This window comes from Theropithecus gelada, chromosome 2 (assembly GCF_003255815.1).
Source record: "Theropithecus gelada isolate Dixy chromosome 2, Tgel_1.0, whole genome shotgun sequence".
NCBI lineage: Eukaryota > Metazoa > Chordata > Mammalia > Primates > Cercopithecidae > Theropithecus > Theropithecus gelada.
This window is the reverse complement of record NC_037669.1, coordinates 45,384,817-45,405,404: the sequence shown is the minus strand read 5'-3', so window position 1 is coordinate 45,405,404 and position 20,588 is coordinate 45,384,817. Positions and strand designations below refer to the sequence as shown.

General features: G+C 41.4%; 1 protein-coding gene across 2 annotated transcripts in view; it reads left to right on the top strand.

Moving 5' to 3' along the window:
• SNX4 (sorting nexin 4) overlaps positions 1-20,588 on the top strand; it is a 79,016-nt gene that overhangs the window by 2,946 nt on the left and 55,482 nt on the right. The window contains exon 2 of one of the 2 annotated variants that reach the window (XM_025375395.1): positions 13,257-13,378. The exons of the other annotated variant lie outside the window; for it this stretch is intronic. Coding sequence (XP_025231180.1) covers positions 13,257-13,378 — 122 coding nt within the window. The remainder of the gene's footprint in view (positions 1-13,256; positions 13,379-20,588) is intronic. 2 annotated transcript variants of the gene reach the window in all.

The window sequence follows — 20,588 nt, the reverse complement described above, 5'->3', positions numbered from 1 at the left end:
AATAGATGGGTAAATGGAACCAGCCAGAGGTTCAGAGAGAAGTAATTTGACCGTGGTCACAAGCTAGTCAGTAGCATGGCTGGGATGTGAATCTAGGTTCACCTGGCATTGAAATCAGTGCTTTTTCCATTAAGCCATTTTGCTTCATTAAAAAAAGTTTAACGTAGTCTTGTACATTGTTCCAATACTGTGTTTTAAATTTTTAGTGTAGTTAACACTAAGTTGTAATTTTTTAGACTAGTCAAGTGCAGTAGTGAGAAGGGGGAAAAGAGTAGAACAAAGAGTTTGATCTGTAACTGATTGTGAAAGTAAATTGAGATAACTTACTATCTTTAGACCAGCCTAAGTTGTAATTTTGAAGAGGAAAAAAGGTTTGAAAGATGTGTTGATTTATCCATTTTTTAACTACAAATATGTCTAGGCAAATAGTGTTCGGAGATGTAAAAAAAGCTTGCTTAACCACCATTTTTTTCTTTTTTGAGACAGAACCTTGCTCTGTGGCCCCAGCTGGAATGCAGTAGCAGGATCTTGGCTCACTGCAAACTCGGCCTCCTGGGTTCAAGTGATTCTTGTGCCTCAGCCTCCCAAGTAGCTGGGGTTAAAGGCCTGTGCCTCTACGCCTGACTAATTTTTGTATTTTTAGTAAAGAGGGGGTTTCACCATGTTGGCCAGGCTGGTCTCGGACTCCTGACCTCAAGTGATCTACCCACCTCGACCTCCCAAAGTGCTGGGATTACAAGCGTGAGCCACTGCGCCTGGCCCAGCCTTATTTTTGACTGTAGATTTTAAGCGGGAGAGTAATTTATACTAATTATCCTACCCCAAGAGGTTGTGGAAACTGCGCTGCCAAAAAGTCGCAAGACTCTTCTGGTTTTAACACCACTAATCGGGATTCTTTAAATCTATGTAAGTTCTATATAAGCTCTTTTTCTGTACAATTTTTTAAAGCTATAGTCAGTTCTATTTAAAATAATTTGGAAAATGGAATATATGAGAAGGGAATTCATTCTCTAAGAAAGTAGTAATTACCCCGAGCAGAAGGAGAGGAAATAGCAAGGGAGTGGAGGACAGAGTACTTTTTTAGATTCCATTGAGTTGGCAGTTAACAGATAGGTATTTGCCAGAGAAAAAAACATTTACAGTATTTGCCAGAGAAAACCCATTACCTGAGGAATTCATAAGTAATTTTTAGGGAGAGTGCTGTAGACCTGGGAATGCTGACGGAGCAGAGTGATTGAACAGCTGGTGGTTAAAAATTCCGGTGCACATTGAATACCTTCACTGATTGGCAGCAGATAACTAAGTGGAGTAGACCAGATTGTGAGTAAGTTTTCAGGCATTCTGTGGGTAAGGATAATATTAAAAAGGAAGAGAAAGCTTATAGGCATAATTATAGAATTCATCACTTTAGCAGCAGATGGTAAAATCATACTCAGTAATTTTTTATTGATTGATTGAGAAGAGGTCTCACTTTGTTGTCCAGGTTGTTCTCAAACTCCTGGGCTCAAGTGATCCTCCCATTTCACCTCCCAAAGCACCAGAATTACAAGAGTGAGCCACAGCACGCATCCCCTATTTTTAAAAGAATTTTTAAAAATCATTTTCTACCTTAGTGGCTCTCAAATTTTTTTGAAGGTGACTCACAGTACAAAATACATATTCTTTTTTTTTTTTTTTTTTTGAGACCAAGTCTTGCTCTGTTGCCCAGGCTGAAGTGCAATGGCATGATCACGGCTCACTGCAGCCTTGACCTGCTAGGCTCAAGCAGTCCTCCCACCTCAGCCTCTGGAATAGCTGGAACTACAGGCACATACCACCATACCTGGCTAATTTCTTCTATTTTTTTGTAGAGACAAGATCTCCCTATGTTGCCTAAGCTGGTCTCAAACATCTGGGCTCCAGTGATCCTCCCACCTCAGCCACCAAAATTGCTGCGATTACAGGCGTGAGTCACCATGCCCAACCCAAAATACTTTTTTTTTTTTTTTTTTTTTGAGACAGAGTCTCCCTCTGTCGCCCACATTAGAGTGCTGTGGCATAATCTCGGCTCACTTCAGTCTTCACCTCCCAGGTTCAAGCGATTCTCCTGCCCAAGCCTCCCGTGTAGCTGGGACTATAGGCACGTGTCACCACGTCTGGCTAATTTTTGTATTTTTTTTTTTTTTTAGTAGAGATGGGGTTTTGCCATTTTGGCCAGCCTGGTCTCGAACTCTTGGCCTCAAGCAATCGTCTTGCCTTGGCCTCCCAAAACAAAATACACTTTTACGTCATAATCAGCATACACATACTTTAGTATGTGATTATTATTTCAGGAGAGCTTTCATTAGAAACTGACTAAAAGCACAGAGAAGACTTTCATTAGATCCCAAAACTACCCCATTTATCTAATCGCTCAACAACTATTTAATAGCCCCTAATTGATTTTCCTTGTAATATTTAATCCTCACAATGAAAATATGATAATTAACCACGTTTACAAATACTTAGCCATTACTTCATGCAATACTTTCTGATATTTTTCTTTTCTATATTTTTAAATTAAAAAGAAACATTGGGCTGGATGCAGTGGCTCACACCTATAATCTCGGGACTTTAGGAGGCTGAGGCACATCTCTTGAGACCCAGTCTATAAAAAATAAAAAAGTTAGCCTAGTGTGGTGACCTCCGCCTTTGGTCCCAGCTACTCAGGAGGCTGAGGTGGAAGGATCACTTGAACCATGGAGGTTGAGGCTGCAGTGAGCCGTGATCATGTCACTGTGCTCCAGTCTGGGTGACAGAGCAAGACCTTGTGTCAAAAAAGGTTTTGGAGGCCAGGTGCAGTGGCTCACACCTGTAATCCCAGCACTTTGGGAGGCTGAAGCGGGCGGATCACCTGAGGTGGGGAGTTTTGAGACCAGCCTGGACAACACTGTGAAAGCCCAGCTGTACTAGAAATACGAAAATTAGCCAGGCATGGTGGCACATGCCTGTAATCCCAGCTACTCGGGAGGCTAAGGCAGGAGAATTGCTTGAACCTAGGAGGCGGAGGTTGCAGTGAGCCATGATCATGCTACTGCATTCCACCCTATGTGACAGAGCGAGACTCGGTCTCAAAAAAAAAAAAAAAAAGTGTTGGTCCCAACCCACCAGATTAATTTCATGAACCATGAATGTGTTACTCAGTTTGGAACGCTGTTCAAACTTAACATATTGTTGTAATTTAAATAAAAATTAATGTTTTCTGAATAGCTGTGCTGTTATTTTAAAAGTATTTTTATAGAAAAAAGCACAAGAGAACAGGCCATATATTATAACCGTGTTTATCTTAGTTATTGCTTTGGACTGAATGTTTCTGTCTCCCCAAAATTCATATGTTGAAACCTAACCCCATTGTGATGGTGTTTGGTGGAAGGGCCTTTGGAAGGTGATTAGGTCATGAGAATGGAGACTTCGTGAGTGGGATTAGTGCCCTTATTAAAAAAAAAATCCAGAAATCTCCTCTCTTCCAGCCACATGAAGACAGTGAAACACAGCTGTCTGTGAACCAGGAAGCAGACCTCGCCGAATCTGCCCGTTCCTTGATCTCGGTCTTCCCAGCCTCCAGGACTGTGAGCAATAAATTTCTGTTGTTTACGAACCACCCAGTCTATGGTCATTTGTTATAGCAGCCAGAACTAAGTTATTTACGGCTAGGGTAAGCATCACTATGAGTAAACATGTCATTTTTAACCTAGTACCAGCTACCTCTGATCAGGGTAGACAGAGCCCCAGAGGGAAGTCACTTCCATAGGTGCTTCTTATCCTTAGCTCTCTGACCTGTTTCAGTAACACAGACGCATCACACCTAGAAAAAAGGTGATAAGGAAGTATACTGTTATAGTAACAGTGGTTAGCGCTGGGTTGTGGGATACAGATGATTTACATTTACTTCATTTTTTTCAGTGTTTGTACATTTAGCATGTATAATTTTCATCATCAGAAAATTTAAATCTAAAAATAATGGCGGAAAAGTAGTACTTGAGCTCTTGCTGTGAGCCAGGCAACTTTAAAAACTCTTGATATGCATTAACCCATTAAATATTCCCAATGACTTTGTGAATTAGGTACTGTCTTTAGTCTGTTCGGGCTGCTATAACAAGGTACCACCGACGGAGTGGCTTATAAACAATAGCAGTGAATTGCTTACAGTCTTGGAGGCTGGGAAGTCCAGGATTAAGGAACTGGCAGATTCAGTGACTGGTGAGGGCTGCTTCCTGGCTCATTGTAGGCTGTCTTTTCACTGTGTCCTCACATGGTGGAAGGAGGAGAGGAACTCTCTGGGGTCTCTTTTATCAGGGCACTAACCCCACTTAGGAGGGCTCTACCCTCATGACCTAATCTTTCCAAAGGCCCCACATCCTAATACCATTACCTTGAGTGTTAGTATTTTAACATATACATTTTAGGAGGACACAAACATTCCATTTATTGCAGGTACTATTATCTCTGTTTTCCAGATGAGGAAACTGAAGCACAGACAGGCTAAATTACTTGCCCAGCCTGGCCATCATGGCGAAACCCCATATCTACGGTTAATAAAAATAACAAAAATTAGTTGAGTGTGGTGGCACACACCTGTAGTCCCAGCTACTTGGGTGGCTGAAACGTGAGAATCACTTGAACCCAGGAGGTAGAGGTTGTAGTGAGCCAGGATTGAGTCATTGGCACTCCAGCCTGGGTGACACTCTGTCTCAAAAAAAAAAAAAAAGTTGTTGTGACTGTTGACCCTGCACTGAGGTGAGAGGATTGCTTGAGCCCAGGAGTTTGAGACCAGCCTAGGCAACACAGTGAGACCTCATCTCTACACATAATATTTAAAAATAAAATAAAAATTAGGTCTCTCTTTAAAAGGTCCCTGGTCTCATCTGCCATTCAACAGGGCAGTCCATCTTTAAATCTGTTGAATGTGTCCTTTTAACAATTATGGTGTTCAGTTGTGTTATTCTTGGCACTGTTCTGTGCTTTAATACTGACGATTTAAGTAATTTTGTATCATCTACCAACGCTACTGGTGTTATTGTTGTGTGCCTGTTTGTATTCTTTAGCTTTTATGTTAGCCGATTTTATGCTTTTATTTTTTTTTCTTCTTTGTAACTGGGTTACTGACAGGGTCAGTTTATGTTTCATATGTGTTATCTTTTTGACTGGGGAGATATTAATAACTTGCTTTATCAGGATGTGCTTTCAGAATTCAGGGAATTTGTCACTGGAGCAGATGGTAAATCAAAATGCTTGGCTGTGGCCAGAACGTATTATTAATACATATATATGTATGTGTCAACCAGTGAGGGCTTCATAACCAACCCTGATGTTGAGTGGCTTGTGCTTAGGTGATTTCTTGAGCTTTCTTTTGGTTGATGATTTCCTGCTCTCTTATTTTCTGTCTTAGTACATAAATATATAAAAACTTACATTTTATAAAAATGCCTTGAGGACTGAATGATTTGTTTTTATTGGCTGATGATTTCAACCCATTGGGTTGACTCTTTTTATCTCCTTTTAGGATTTTTACCTTCTTCCGCATTTTTCCTGTACCTTTTGGGAGAGCTCCGTAGTCTATCATCTGTTTTCATTGCTGATTCATATCTTTGCACTGTCACAGACCTCTTTCAGACCTTATAGTGGATGGGTTTAATTTGATATGTGTAGCTTTTTCTTTCACCTTTTGCTGCACTTAGTTTCTACTTTTATCTCTCCTTCATAAAACACCCCAATTATAATGCAGTACAATATTTTAAATTAAGTTAAAACCCACAATTTTGACAGTGAGCAAAGAAGAAAAAAAAAGCCATAGCATAGCAGTTATCCTGTGGTCTCACTTTCTCTTCCTTGTTTAGACTTGGAGTTAGTTTGGGTGTATTTGAAACCTTTCTGCAGTGATGCACTTCTCAGACCTACGGCCTAGGTAGGGGCTGCCTGTGGTGTGTTTAGTGTTCTTTTTCACCTTTTGGTGTAGACCTGAGATGTTCTAGTGGGAAAAGAAAGGAGTCTGCTCTTCTTAAAACTCTGCTGCCTCAAGGGTGGAGCCTATTAACCACTGTCAAAAGTTTAGGTGAATTTAAAGTTTAATATGACTCCTGATTGTTTAAAAAAAATTATGCTGACTGCTGATAATCTTGCCTTTTGGCATATGTATAGTATTTGACTTTTGAGAGAGAGAGATTTGATTTTGGTTAAACCCCAAATTAGATATCAATATTTAGGAGCATTCATATTTGTTAGAATGTGTTTATTCTTCAGTTTAAAAAATTGTGTTAAACTGGGCACGGTGGCTCACGCCTATAATCCCAGCACTTTGGGAGGACGAGGTGGGTGGATTACCTGAGATAGGGAGTTCGAGACCAGCCTGACCAACATGGAGAAACTCCATCTCTACTAAAAATACAAAATTATCTGGGGGTGGTGGTGCATGCCTGTGATCCCAGCTACTCAGGAGACTGAGGGAGGAGAATCGCTTGAGCCTGGGAGGCTGAAGTTGTGGTGAGCCGAGATCGCCCCATTGCACTCCAGCCTAGGCAATAAGAGCGAAACTCTGTCTCAAAAAACAAACAAAAAAATGTGTTAAAATATATATGATATAAAATTTACCATCTTGATGGTTTAAAAATGTTCAATCATAAGTACATTCACATACTTTGTAAAACCAGCCTCCAGAACTCTTTTCATCTTGTGGAACTGAAGTCATACCCATTAAACCACAGCTACCTGTTTCCCCCTGCCCCAGCTGCTGGCAGCCATCACTCTACTGTCTACGATTTTGATTACCAAGTACCTCATATACGTGGAATCATACAGTATTTCTCTTTGTGTGACTGTTTTATTTCACTTATCGTAATGTCTTCAAGATATATATCCATGTTGTAGCATATGACAGAATTTCCTTTGCTTTTAAGGATGAATGGTATTCCATTGTTTGTATATATCATGTTTAAAAAAATCCATTCATCTGTTGATGGACATTTGCATTGCTTCCACATTTTACCTATTCTGAATGATGGTGCCATGACATGGATATCTCTTTGAGACCCTGCTTTTAATTCTTTTGGCAGGAGCGGAATTGCTGGATTATATGGTAATTGTATTTTTAATCTTTTGGGGCACCACTGTGCTGTTTTCCACAGCAGCTGCACCGTTTTACATTCCCGCCAATAGGGCACAAGGGTTCCAATTTCTCCACATCCTCACCAACACTTATTTCCTAATGTTTGTTTTTCATAGTAGCCATTCTAATGAGACAGTATTTCATTGTAGTTTTGATTTGCATTTACCTAATGATGAGTGATGTTGAGCATCTTTTCATGTGCTTCTTCAGAAAAATATCTATTCAAGTCCTTTGCCCATTTTTCCATTTTTGAATTGAGTTGTATATATAATATATATATATATATATATTTTCTTTTTTTTTGAGACATATTCTCGCTCTGTCACCCAGGCTGGATGGAGTGCAGTGGCGCGATCTCAGCTCACTGTAACCTCTGCCTCCCAGGCTCAAGCGATTCTCCTGCCTCAGCCTCCCAAGTAGCTGGAATTACAGGCACCCACCGCCACACCCAGCTAATTTTTTGTATTTTTATTAGAGACAGGGTTTTGCCATGTTGGCTAGGCTGGCCTCGAACTCCTGACCTCAGGTGATCCACCCGCCTTGGCCTCCCAAAGTGCTGAGATTACAGGCGTGAGCCACCGTGCCTGGCCGAATTGGGTTGTATTTTGTTGTTGAGTTTTGGGAGTTCCCTAAATAGTCTGGATCCATGAGAGAAAATGCTTTCTTCCATTCTTTGGGTTGCTTTTTACTCTAATACTGTCCTTTTGTTTGTTTGTTTGTTTTTGTTTTTGTTTTGAGACGGAGTTTCAGTGGTGCAATCTTGGCTCGTCACAACCTCTGCCTCCTGAGTTCAAGCAATTCTCCTGCCTCAGCCTCCTGAGTAGCTGAGATTACAGGCATGTGCCACCACACCCGGCTAATTTTGTATTTTTCGTGGAGATGGGATTTCTCCATGTTGGTCAGGCTGGTCTCGTTTTTGTTTTGTTTTGTTTTTCCTCTTGAGACATAGTCTCGCTTTGTCATCCAGGCTGAAATGCAGTGGTGTGATCTTGGCTCACTGCAGCCTCTGGATCCTGGTTTCAAGCGATTTTCCTGCCTCAGCCTCCCAAGCAGCTGGGATTACAGACATGCCAGCATACCTGGCTAATTTTTGTGTTTTTGTAGAGATGGGGTTTTACCATGTTGGCCAGGCTGGTCTTGAACGCCTGACCTCAAGTGATCCTCCTGCCTCCGCCTCCCAAAGTGCTGGGATTACAGGCGTGAACCACCTCACCTGGCCTGTTAACACTGTCTTTTGATGAACGACATTTTTCATTTTCATGAAGTCCAATTTGCCAGTGTTTTCTTTTACTGCCTGTGCCTTTGGTGTCATATCCAAGAAACCATGGTCACATCCAATGTCTTGAAACTTTTGCCCTGTGTTTTCTTCTAAGAGTTTTATGCTTGGGTCTTTGAACCATTTAAAGTTAGTTTTTGTGTAGGGTGTTAGGTAAGGGTCCAATATAATTTTTTTATATGTGGATATTCAGTTTTCCCAGCATTGTTTGTTGGAAACATTGTCCTTTTCTCATCGAACTGTCCTGTCACAAAATTGTTTGACCATATATTCAAGGGTTTATTTCTGGACTATCTATTCAATTTCATTATATACCTGCCTTTATGCCAGTACCATATTGTTTTTATTACTGTAGCTTTGTAGTAAGTTTTGAAACTAGGAAGTATGAGTCCTCCAGATTTATGCTTCATTTTCTTTTCTTTTTTTTTTTTTTTTTTTTGAGACGGAGTCTGGCTCTGTCGCCCAGGCTGGAGTGCAGTGGCGCGATCTCAGCTCACTGCAAGCTCCGCCTCCCGGGTTCACGCCATTCTCCTGCCTCAGCCTCCTGAGTAGCTGGGACTACAGGCGCCCGCCAGCGCGCCCGGCTAATTTTTTGTATTTTTAGTAGAGATGGGGTTTCACCGTGGTCTCGATCTCCTGACGTTGTGATGCGCCCGCCTCGGCCTCCCAAAGTGTTGGGATTACAGGCGTGAGCCACTGCGCCTGGCCCCTTTTTTTTTTTTTGAGACAGAGTCTCGCTTAGTCGCCCAGGCTGGAGTGCAGTGGCGTGATCTCGGCTCACTGCAAGCTCCGCCTCCCGGGTTCACACCATTCCCCTGCCTCAGCCTCCTGAGTAGCTGGGACTACAGGTGCCTGCCACCACGCCCGGCTAATTTTGTGTATTTTTAGTAGAGACGGTGTTTCACCATGTTAGTCAGGATTGTCTCCATCTCCTGACCTCCTGATCTGCCCACCCTGGTCTCCCAAAGTGCTGGGATTACAGGCATAAGCCACTGCGCCCGGCCTTATGCTTCATTTTCAAGATTGCTTTGGCTATTTGGGGTCCCTTGAGATTCCATATGACTCTTAGGATGAGTTTTCCTATTTCTGCAAAGAATGTCAAAGAATGCCATTGGGATTTTCATAGGGTTTGCATTGAATATATAGAGTGCTTTAGGTAGTTTTGATATCTTAATAATATTAAATCTTCCAAATCATGAACATGGGATGTGTTTTCATTTATTTATCTTCTTTTAATTTCTAGCAATGTTTTAGTTTCCATTGTACAAGTCTTTTACCACCTTAATTCCCAAGTATTTTTTTCTTTTTGATGCTATTGTAAATTGACTTATTTTTATAATTTCGTTTTCATTAATTTTTTTGTTTTGTTTTTTTGAGACGGAGCCTGACTCTTGCCCAGACTAGAGTTCAGTGGCGCGATCTTGGCTCACTGCAACCTCTGCCTCCTGGGTTCAAGCGATTCTCCTGCCTCTGGGAATGTCTTAATTTTTCCTACACTTTTGAAGGACAGTTTGCTAGATATAGGATTCTGGATTGACAGTTATTTTTATTTTTTAGCACTTTGAAGATATCAACTCCCTGTCTTCTGGCCTCCAAAATTTCTGATGAGAAATTTGCTGATAACCTTATTGAAGATTCCTTATATATGAGCAGTTGCTTCTGTCTTGCTGCTGTCAAGATTCTGTCTCTGAAAAGTTATAAGGTGTCTCAGTAAACATCTTATTTTGGATTTTGTCAAGCTTCTTGGATATTTATATACATTTCTTCTATCATATTTGTGAAATTTTCTACCATTATTTCTTCAGATACTGTCCCTTCCCCTTTTTCTCTCTCCCTCTCCTTACTACCAGAGTGCACATGTTGGTTTGATGGTGTCCTGCTTCTCCCTTAAGCTCTGTTTACTTTCCTTCCCTCTTTTTTCTATTCCTCGGACTTGGTAATTTCCATTCTCCTATCTTCTGGTTTGCCAGTTCTCTCTTGTGCCTGCTGAAATTTGCCTTTGAACCCCTCTAGTGAACTTTTAATTTCAGTTACTGTACTTTTCAGCTCCGGAATTTCTTTTGGTTTCTTTTTTCTTTTTCTTGCCCTATCACCGAGGCTGGAGTACAGTGGCATGATCTTTGCTCACTGCAACCTCTGCCTCCCAGGTTCGAGTAATTCTCCATGCCTCAGTCTCCTGAGTAGCTGGGATTACAAGTGCCCGCCACCATGCCCGGCTAGTTTTTATATTTTCAGTAAAGACGGGGTTTCAACATGTTGACTAGACTGGTCTTGAACTCCTGACCTCAGCCTCCCAAAGTGCTGGGATTACAGGCATGAACCACCATGCCCGGCCACTTTTTGGTTTCTTTTTAAGTTTTCTGTCTCTGTACTGATACTTCTGTTTTGTTCATACATCTTTTTTTTAAATCATTTTTTTTACTTTCTCCACATCTTCCTTTAAGTTGTCTGAGCATTTATAGGATGATTACTTTAAAGTCTTTGTCAGCCAGGCATGGTAGCTCCTGCCTGTAATGCCAGCAGCTTGGAAGACTGAGGCTTGTGGATCATTTGAGCCAAGAACTTCAAGACCAGCCTGGACAACATGGCCTGTAGTTTCAGCTACTCTGGAGGCTAAGGCAGGAGAATCCCTTGAACCCAGAGGTAGAGGTTGCAGCGAGCTGAGATCGCACCACTGGACTCCGGCCTGGCGATACAGCAAGACTCTGTCTCAAAAAAAAAAAAAAAAAATAGCCCGGTGTGGTGGCACATGCCTGTAATCCCAGCTACTCAGGAGGCTGAAGCACAGGAATCGCTTGAACCCAGGAGCCGGAGGTTGCACTGAGTTGAGATTGCACCACAGCAATCCAGCCTGGGTGACAAAGCTAGACTCTGTCTAAAAAAAAAAAAAGAAAAAAGAAATGAAAAAGGGGGTAAAGGGATAAAAGTCTTTTTCTAGTAGATCTGTCATCATGTCTTTTTCAGGAGCAGTTTCTGTTGATGTATTTTTTCCCTCTGAAGGGTTCATACCACGCTGTTTCTTTATATGCCTTGTGATTTTTTTGTTGTTGAAAACTAGGCATTTGCAGGCCGGGCGCGGTGGCTCAAGCCTGTAATCCCAGCACTTTGGGAGGCCGAGACGGGCGGATCACGAGGTCAGGAGATCGAGACCATCCTGGCTAACACGGTGAAACCCCGTCTCTACTAAAAAATACAAAAAAAAACCTAGCCGGGTGAGGTGGCGGGCGCCTGTAGTCCCAGCTACTCGGGAGGCTGAGGCAGGAGAATGGCTTAAACCCGGGAGGCGGAGCTTGCAGTGAGCTGAGATCCAGCCACTGCACTCCAGCCTGGGCGACAGAGCGAGACTCCGTCTCAAAAAAAAAACAAAAAAAACTAGGCATTTGCATGTAATAATGTGGTAACTCTGGACATCAAATTCTTCCCCTACCCTGGGGGTTGTTGTTTTTGTTATTTATATTTATTTTTTAATTGCTGTAGACTGTCTCCATGCCAAAGATCAGCCTGAGAGAGGTGTAAACTTAAAGTCTTTAGAGATCTTTCCTGAGCTTGAGCCTTTTCCTGGGCATGTATGATTATTTTCTAATTGTCCTCATCTATCCAGTTGTTCTTAAACGTCCAATTTTTTCTTTTTGAGAGATAAGGTCTTCCTATGTTTCCCAGGCTAGTTTTGACCTCCTTTGCTGAACTGATCCACCTGCCTCAGCCTCCTTGGTAGCCAGAACTAAAGGCACGCACTACCACACCTGGCTAAATGTCTGGCTTACAAAAGAGGGTCAAAATAAAAATGAAGGGAGGAAAAACAGGATGCTGGCTTTTGAATCCCCTGGAAGTCACTTCAGCCAGGACAGGAGGCTTGCAACAGTGTGGGGAGGAGCAACAGCAGTGGCCACTACTTCTTTGTGCCTCTTAGAAGAAGCAGTTGGTGATCAGAGGACAGATCATGGATGTTTGGAGAAAAAGGCCCTTTTTGCCTACCCTGGCTTCATCAGGCTGTTCCAGAAATGCTGCACAGCTGCCTGTTAGGCACTAAGGGATAGGTAGCTGAAATTGATTGAAAGTAACCACATTTTGTCATCCAAGCCTTCCCCTGGGGATTGCAAGCCTTTATTGGACTCCAGAGTTCCCAAATACTTACATCAGATAGGGTCTGCCAGTGCAGTTGTCATCTAGGTGGGGAGATGGATTCCTGGTGCTTCCTATTCACTATCCTCCCAGAATCCTTTGTGTCTAATGTGTTTTTAAGATATTTTCTTATGTATTTTTATAGATTATTCTTGGTCACTTATGAAATGTCTAAATTTTAATCATTCAACATATAGTACCTTTTAAACTACCTCTGGAAGGCCGGGCGCAGTGGCTCATGCCTATAATCCCAGCACTTTGGGAGGCCAAGGCAGGTGGATCACCTGAGGTCAGGAGTTCGAGACCATCCTGGTCAACATGGTGAAACCCCGTTTCTACTGAAAATACCAAAGTCAGCTGAGCGTGGTGGTGCATGCCTATAATCCCAGCTACTTGGGAGACAGGCAGGAGAATCCCTTGAACCCAGGAGGTGAAGGTTGCAGTGAGCCGAGATTGCACCAGTGCACTTCAGCCTGGGTGACAGAGTGAGACTTGGTCTCAAAAAATAAAAATAAATACATATATAAATAAAATACCTCTGGAAAAGTTAATGTACTTTTGTATGTTGATAAAGGCTATCATTTGCCGCTGTCATTTTGCAACCCCTGGCAACTCAAGAACTATAAGTAACTATTTTGAAATATGTAAACCCAATAATGGGTTTAATTTATGTGGCTGAGGCTTTTTTCAGTACCATCTTAAAGAGTTTTTTGTTGTTGTTGTTGTTGTTTTGTCCAGATGACACACAATAATTTTTGGTTGAAGAAGATAGAAATCAGTGTTTCAGAAGCAGAAAAACGAACTGGAAGAAATGCCATGAACATGCAAGAAACATATACCGCTTACCTCATTGAAACAAGGTGGGTGATGAAAATTACACCTGGGCAGGTAGACGGCAAGCTTTTTCTGGTAGCTATTGATGCAGACTCTGTTGTATAACAGAATTTTTTAAAGTTTTTTTTTTTTTTTTTCCGGGATTGATTTTGTTTCTTTACTTTTTTTTGAGACAGAGTCTCATTCTGTTGCCTGGGCTGGAGTACAGTGGTGCAGTCATGGCTCACTGCAGCCTCAAACTCCTAGGGTCAAGTGATTCTCTCACCTCAGTTTCCTGAGTAGCTGGCATACAGGTGTGAGCCACCATGGCTGGCTAATTTTTAATTTTTTTTTTTTTTTGAGATGGAGTCTCACTCTGTTGCCAAGGCTAGAATACAGTGGCATGATCTTGGCTCACTGCAATCTCTGTCTCCTGGGTTCAAGTGATTCTCCTGCCTTAGCCTCCCAAGTAGCTGGGATTACAGGCATGTGCTACCATGCCCAGCTGATTTTTTTTGTATTTTTAGTAGAGACAGGATTTCACCATGTTGGCCAGGCTGGTCTCAAACTCCTGACCTCAAATGATGCACCCACCTTGGCCTCCCAAAGTGTTAGGATTACAGGCATGAGCCACTGTGTCTGGCAGTTTTTAAATTTTTCGTAGGCATGTGGCTCAGTCTGGTCTCAAACTCCTGAGCTCAAGCGATATTCCTGCGTCAGCCTCCCAAAATGCTAGGATTACTGGTGTGAACCACTGCATCCAGCCCTGTGTCCTTAACCTTTTAATGGGTAAACAGCTGTATCTTTTGCTCTGATACTCTTGGTAGATAGCTATATTTTAATGAATCTGTTTTGTGGGGAGAGGGAAGGTTAGTGGAATACTTTTGGAATCTGGAATGTTACTTGATACATGCTTTGGAGGATTCCTTGGTCTCAGAATCCCTGTGTTTTTTTGTAAAAGGATACCAGGTTCTCAGGCATGTATGAAGTGAACTTGGGCAAGTGGAAATGGTTAACAAAGAATTCTAGGAGTAGAGAATAAGGTCTGAGTCCTCTTAAGACAGTTGGGAGTTACAAAAATTAACAAACAGAAACACTTAGATTGGCACTTTAGAACTTGGAGTAAATTTAAGAATAATGGGAAGTAGACACCTTTAAAAAACAAGGAAAAAGAACTTGGTGAGTAAAAATAGAAAAGACAAAGTAAATTATGGAGTAGGAAATAAAAACTCACCAGAAAAATTGTCTTTTACCTCCTAAGGGAAAAGCTAAAGGAATTAGAGTTGTTTCGTCTAAAAAAAGGCAAGGGAAGACTCAATTTGTTGTTGCCAGTTATAAACAGTTTATATAAAGAATAATGTACTGTTTCTTTTCTGTCTTCAGAGATTGAGCAGAAGTGCTTTCAATTAAAACAAATAGATATGAGAGAATTGTTGATAGCCAGTAAAATAATAGACTACTAAACCTAGCTGGGCATGGTGGCTCATGCCGGTAATCTCCGCACTTTGGGAGGCCAAGGCAAGCAGATCACCTGAGGTCAGGAGTTTGAGACCACCCTGGCCAACATGGCGAAACCCCGTCTCTACTAAAAATATGAAAATTAGCCAGGTGTGGTGGTCCCAGCTACTCGGGAGTCTGAGGCAGGAGAATCACTTGAACCTGGGAGGTAGAGATTACAGTAAGCTGAGATTGTGCCACTGCACTCGAGCCTGGGTGACAAAGCGAGAGACTGTCTCAAAAAAAAAAAAAAAAAAAAAGACTACCAAATGAAGTTAAGTGTTATAATGATGCTTTAATGTTAATACTTTTTTTTGAGATTGAGTCTTGCTCTGTTGCCCAGGCTGGAGTGCAGTGGCGTGATCTCGGCTTACTGCAAGCTCTGCCTCCCAGGTTCATGCTGTTCTCCTGCCTCAGCCTCCTGAGTAGCTGGGACTACAGGCGACCGCTACCACGCCTGGCTCATCTTTGTGTATTTTTAGTAGAGACGGGGTTTCACCATGTTAGCCAGGATGGTCTCGATTTCCTGACCTCGTGATCCACCCATCTCAACCTCCCAAAGTGCTGGGATTACAGGCTTGAGCCACCGTGCCCTGCCTACTTTCTTTTTTTTTTTTTTTTTTTGAGATGGAGTCTCACTCTGTCACCCAGGCTAGAGTGCAGTGGTACGATCTCGGCTCACTGCAAACTCCGCCTCCTGGGTTCAAGCGATTCACCTGCCTTAGCCTCCCAAGTAGCTGGTATTACAGGCACCTGCCACCGTGTATTTTTAGTAGAGATGGGGTTTCACCATGTTGGCCAGACTGGTCTCGAATTTCTGACCTCGTGATCCACCCACCTTGGCCTCCCAAAGTGCTGGGATTACAGATATGAGCCACCGCACCCGGCCAATGTTAATACTTTTTTAAGAAAAAAATGTTTAACTTACCATTTTCATAGGATTTACCTGTGAGCTTGCCTTAATGCTGAACCCTGTGACTTTTCAAGGCTTCTTCCAGGTCTGTGTTTCTACCCAAAATAAAAGTTTAAATCTTGGTGAACGTTGTCTACAGACAATTCTGAAAATTTAGTTTTCCTTCTTCCACTAGAAAGAAAGAAAAAGAGAGAAAAGAATCTTCTGGGAAAAAAAAAAATTCTTTTCTTTTTTTAGACGGAGTCTCGCTCTGTTGCCCAGGCTGGAGTGCAGTGGCACATCTCAGCTCATTGCAAGCTTGGCCTCCTGGGTTCACACCATTCTCCTGCCTCAGCCTCCCGAGTAGCTGGGACTACAGGCGCCTGTCACCATGCCCGGCTAATTTTTTTTGTATTTTTAGTAGAGATGGGGTTTCACTGTGTTAGCCAGGATGGTCTTGATCTCCTGACCTGGTGATCTGCCCGCCTTGGCCTCCCAAAGTGCTGGGATTACAGGCGTGAGCCACTGCGCCCAGCCAAGAAAATTTTTATGCAGTAGTAAGTTTAGGAAAAGAGAGAGGTAATGTGGTTCTTTTCAAAATTAGGTCATTTCATGACATATATATGTTTATGTATTGCAGAGGTTTGTAAGGTTATATTTTAAAGATCATGGCCCCGTAAGAGGACTTTTGTTTCTGTTTTTTTGTTTTTTAAGTTAAATTAGCCACTTTAATAATAATACTTTAGAAAATAGTGTTAGCTGTAGCCTTCTAAGTAAATTTTAAGTTTACAATGAAAAAGGATATATTTGGTATATGCCTATTTTTTCACCCACTTGGGCAATGAAATAGGTATTGATTACTTTTACTGCTGGGAGAGAACCTTGATTTGGGTAATCTGGAATAACTGAATAATGTTTAGGCTTGGCTTTGAAATAAATAAAGGATCATTGTTTTCTTCTGTAGCCCAGTTCTAATTTGAACCTGGGAGTTAGAAGTGACCATACATCAGTAATAGCTAGACTGTGAATACATATTTAAGTAGACCATCAATAAATGTGTGGTGCACAAAAGGATTATTAAGTCAACTTTCACAACTGTATTTCAATACAAATTTATTTTAAAACATGGCTTTTATACTTAAAAACATGTTGGAATTACTTGAAAAATTTGTTAAACAACTTCATGGTTTGGGGTGGGGTGCAGGATTTTACATTTTTTATTTAAAGGTCCAGGAGCTTTCAGTACAGATGAGCCCCAGGGACCTTTTTTTTTTTTTTTTTTTTTTTTTTTTCCTGAGGTGGAGTCTCGCTTTGTTGCCCAGGCGGGAATACAGTGATGTGATCTTGACTCACCGCAACCTCCTCCTCCCGGGCTCAAGCGATTCTCTCACCTCAGCTTCCCGAGTAGCTGAGATTACAGACTTGTACCACCACACCCAGCTAATTTTTGTATTTTTAGTAGAGATGGGGTTTTGCCATGCTGGCCAGGCTGGTCTTGAACTCCTGACCTCAAGTGATCCACCTGCCTCGGCCTCCTCCCAAAGTGCTGGAATTACAGGTGTGAGCCAATGTGCCCAGCTGGACCATGATTTTTTATTGGTGTCTTTTAAACTACAGAGCCTTTCCATTTTAAGATAGGTTTATCTGTCTTTTCTCTTTATGATTTGTGTTTTTTCTGTTTTAAGACGTTCTTCCCTATTCCACATCATATAGACATGGGATTCGAGAAATACTGATTTTGAATAGATTGTTTTATAATATCCCTAAGGTTAACTGACTTTTTTTTTTTTTCTTTTTTTTTTTTTTTTTTTTTTTTGAGACCGAGTCTGGCTCTGTGGCCCAGGCTGGAGTGCAGTGGTGCGATCTCAGCTCACTGCAAGCTCCAGCTCCCGGGTTCATGCCATTTTCCTGCCTCAGCCTCCCGAGTAGCTGGGACTACAGGCACCTGCCACCATGCCCGGCTAATTTTTTGTATTTTTAGTAGAGATGGGGTTTCACCTTGTTAGCCAGGATGGTCTCGATCTCCTGACTTCATGATCCGCCCGTCTCGGCCTCCCAAAGTGCTGGGATTACAGGCTTGAGCCACCGCGCCTGGCCTGGTTAACTGACCTTCATCATCAACCACAGTCATCAAATTTCTTAATTTAATTATTAAGCACTGTTTTTGTAATTCAGTGTTTTGCAGACAGTTGTGGACAATATGGATATTATTGACCCTTCATATTAACTAGAAATTCAACTTCTGTCATGTAGCTTACCTACCTACCTTTTGAATACAAGTAGAAAGCCCTTTTAGCAATTGTCTATAGTCCAGTTATCGAGAGGTTTTGTTTCTGTTTTTTTTTTTTTTTTTTTTAAGTTAGCCACCTAAAAAATACTTCAGAAATTAGTGTTAACTCTAGCTTCCAAAGTAAATTCTTAAGTTTAAAATTAAAAAGGATGTTTTTGGTATGTGCCTATTCTATAGTGTTACAGTTTAGTGGGCTAAGATTGAATAAGACTAAAGTCACTGGTTTTTAATTCCCCAAGACTTTTTTGTATGTGTTCCTTTTCATTGAATATGAACTATTCTAAAATAAGTATAAGTCTCTTTTAGAATAGGTAGTAATTCCCGGATGGCTTGGAAGGCAGTATGTTATTCTTCTAATTTGTAAAACGTGCTTAATGATCATATTTTCATTGTGAGGGTTAAATATTACAAGGAAAACCAATTAGGTGCTATTAAATAGTTGTTGAGCCGGGCGCGGTGGCTCAAGCCTGTAATCCCAGCACTTTGGGAGGCTGAGACGGGCGGATCACAAGGTCAGGAGATCGAGACCATCCTGGCTAACACGGTGAAACCCCGTCTCTACTAAAAAATACAAAAAACTAGCCGGGCGAGGTGGCGGGCGCCTGTGGTCCCAGCTACTCGGGAGGCTGAGGCAGGAGAATGGCGTGAACCCGGGAGGCGGAGCTTGCAGTGAGCCGAGATTGCGCCACTGCACTCCAGCCTGGGCGACAGAGCAAGACTCAGTCTCAAAAAAAAAAAAAAATAGTTGTTGAGCGATTAGATAAATGGGATGGTTTTGGGGTCTAATGAAAGTCTTCTCTGTGCTTTTAGTCAGTTTCTAATGAAACTACTGGACCCTGTCTTTTTGGTTTTTTTTTTTTTTTTGGTGTTTGTTTTTTGAGATGGAGTTTCGCTCTTGTTGCCCAGGCTGGAGTGCGTTGGCGCAATCTCAGCTCAGTGCAACCTCTGCCTCCCACGTTCAAGCGATTCTCCTGTCTCAGCCTCCTGAGTGGCTGGGATTACGGGCGCCTGCCACCACGCCCAGCTAATTTTTTGTATTTTTAGTAGAGATGGGGTTTCACCATGTTGGCCAGGCTGGTCTCGAATTCCTGACCTCAGGTGATCCACCTGCCTCGACCTCCCAAAGTGCTGGGATTACAGCCGTGAGCCACCGCATCCAGCCACGTTTTTTTGTTTTTTTGTTTTTTTGTTTTTTTTAAACGCTTACACAGACCTTCTATCAGCCCTGTAGGTGTACTACTTATAGGCTTTATTTATCCACTTATTTACAAGTTATGGGTTTTGTTGGTAGTGATTCTGAATAATTTGAAACTTGAGATTAACCCAAGTATTTTTTCAGCTGAAGTTGGGAATTGTAATTGGGATAGTATCAGTTATAGCTAATGTCTAGGTATACTCTTTAAAATGAATTATGATTTAATACTGTATTTTTGCCATGGGAGCCATTTGTGCATTTTGCATTTCATATTTTGGTTCATTTTTATTAACATGCAATAAAATTTAGTAGCAAACTTAAAAAATAATAAAAATGAGCATCTATTGTGTTGAACATGGCATGATGTAAATACTTTCTCTAGACTTTATTCAGAGACTGATTTAACTTCTATGACTTTGTGTCCTAATGTACAAAATACACATTGTGCATTTCGTGGAAGGCAAACAGGTTATTGTCAAGCTAATTAGAAAAATAGCAAGGTCCTGATAATGTTTAGAAGACTGATGCTTTCTAATTGGACTTACTTATGCTGGCAAGAAATCCTAAGTAGTCAAAATATTTAAAATATCCTTTATATTATTTTACCTTAACTTTCCCCCAAAAGTAAGTTGAACTTTTATGTGTATAAGACATGGCATTGCCTACCAGCCCTTTATAATTTAAAGTTAGGCTAGAGATGAATTTTTATGACCCCTCTTTGCCACTCTTTCAGAGCTAATTAATATTTTGTTCCTGTGGCTGTTTCTTGGTACTTGGATTAATCTGATTCATTAATAACCTAAATTGAAGTTTTTGTGGTGTCTTGGTCTTTGTTGTGAATGTTATTCTCTCATTGTGAATGTTATTCTCTCATTGTGGCAGAAATGAAGTTAAAAATGCTTTTTATTTAATGAAGCACTAGCTAAACTAGATTTTATCATGTTAAAAAATCAATTATTTATACATTAAGGCTTTTAGAGTATTCCTAATAAAACTGTTTCTCTTATGTTTAAACAGGCTTTCTGTAACAGAAAGAAAGTGGTTAGGAGTAAGAGCTTTGAAATCAGATAGATCTGAGTTCTTTATCCACAGACCTTTGTGATCATAGGCAGAGCATATACTGTGCAGTTGTGTCCTCATCTGTAAAATGAGGATAATAAATCTCTGCCTCACAGGGTTGTCATAAGGATTAAATATGAAAATACATGAGGCCAATGCAGGAAGATGGCGTAAGCCCAGGAGTTTGACACCAGCCTGAGCAACATAGCTGGATCCCATTTCTACAAAAAATTTAAGTATTAGCCAATGTGGTGACATGTGCCTGTGGTCCCAGCTACTCAGGAGGCTGAGGTGGAAGGAGTGCCTGAACCCAGGAGGTCAAGG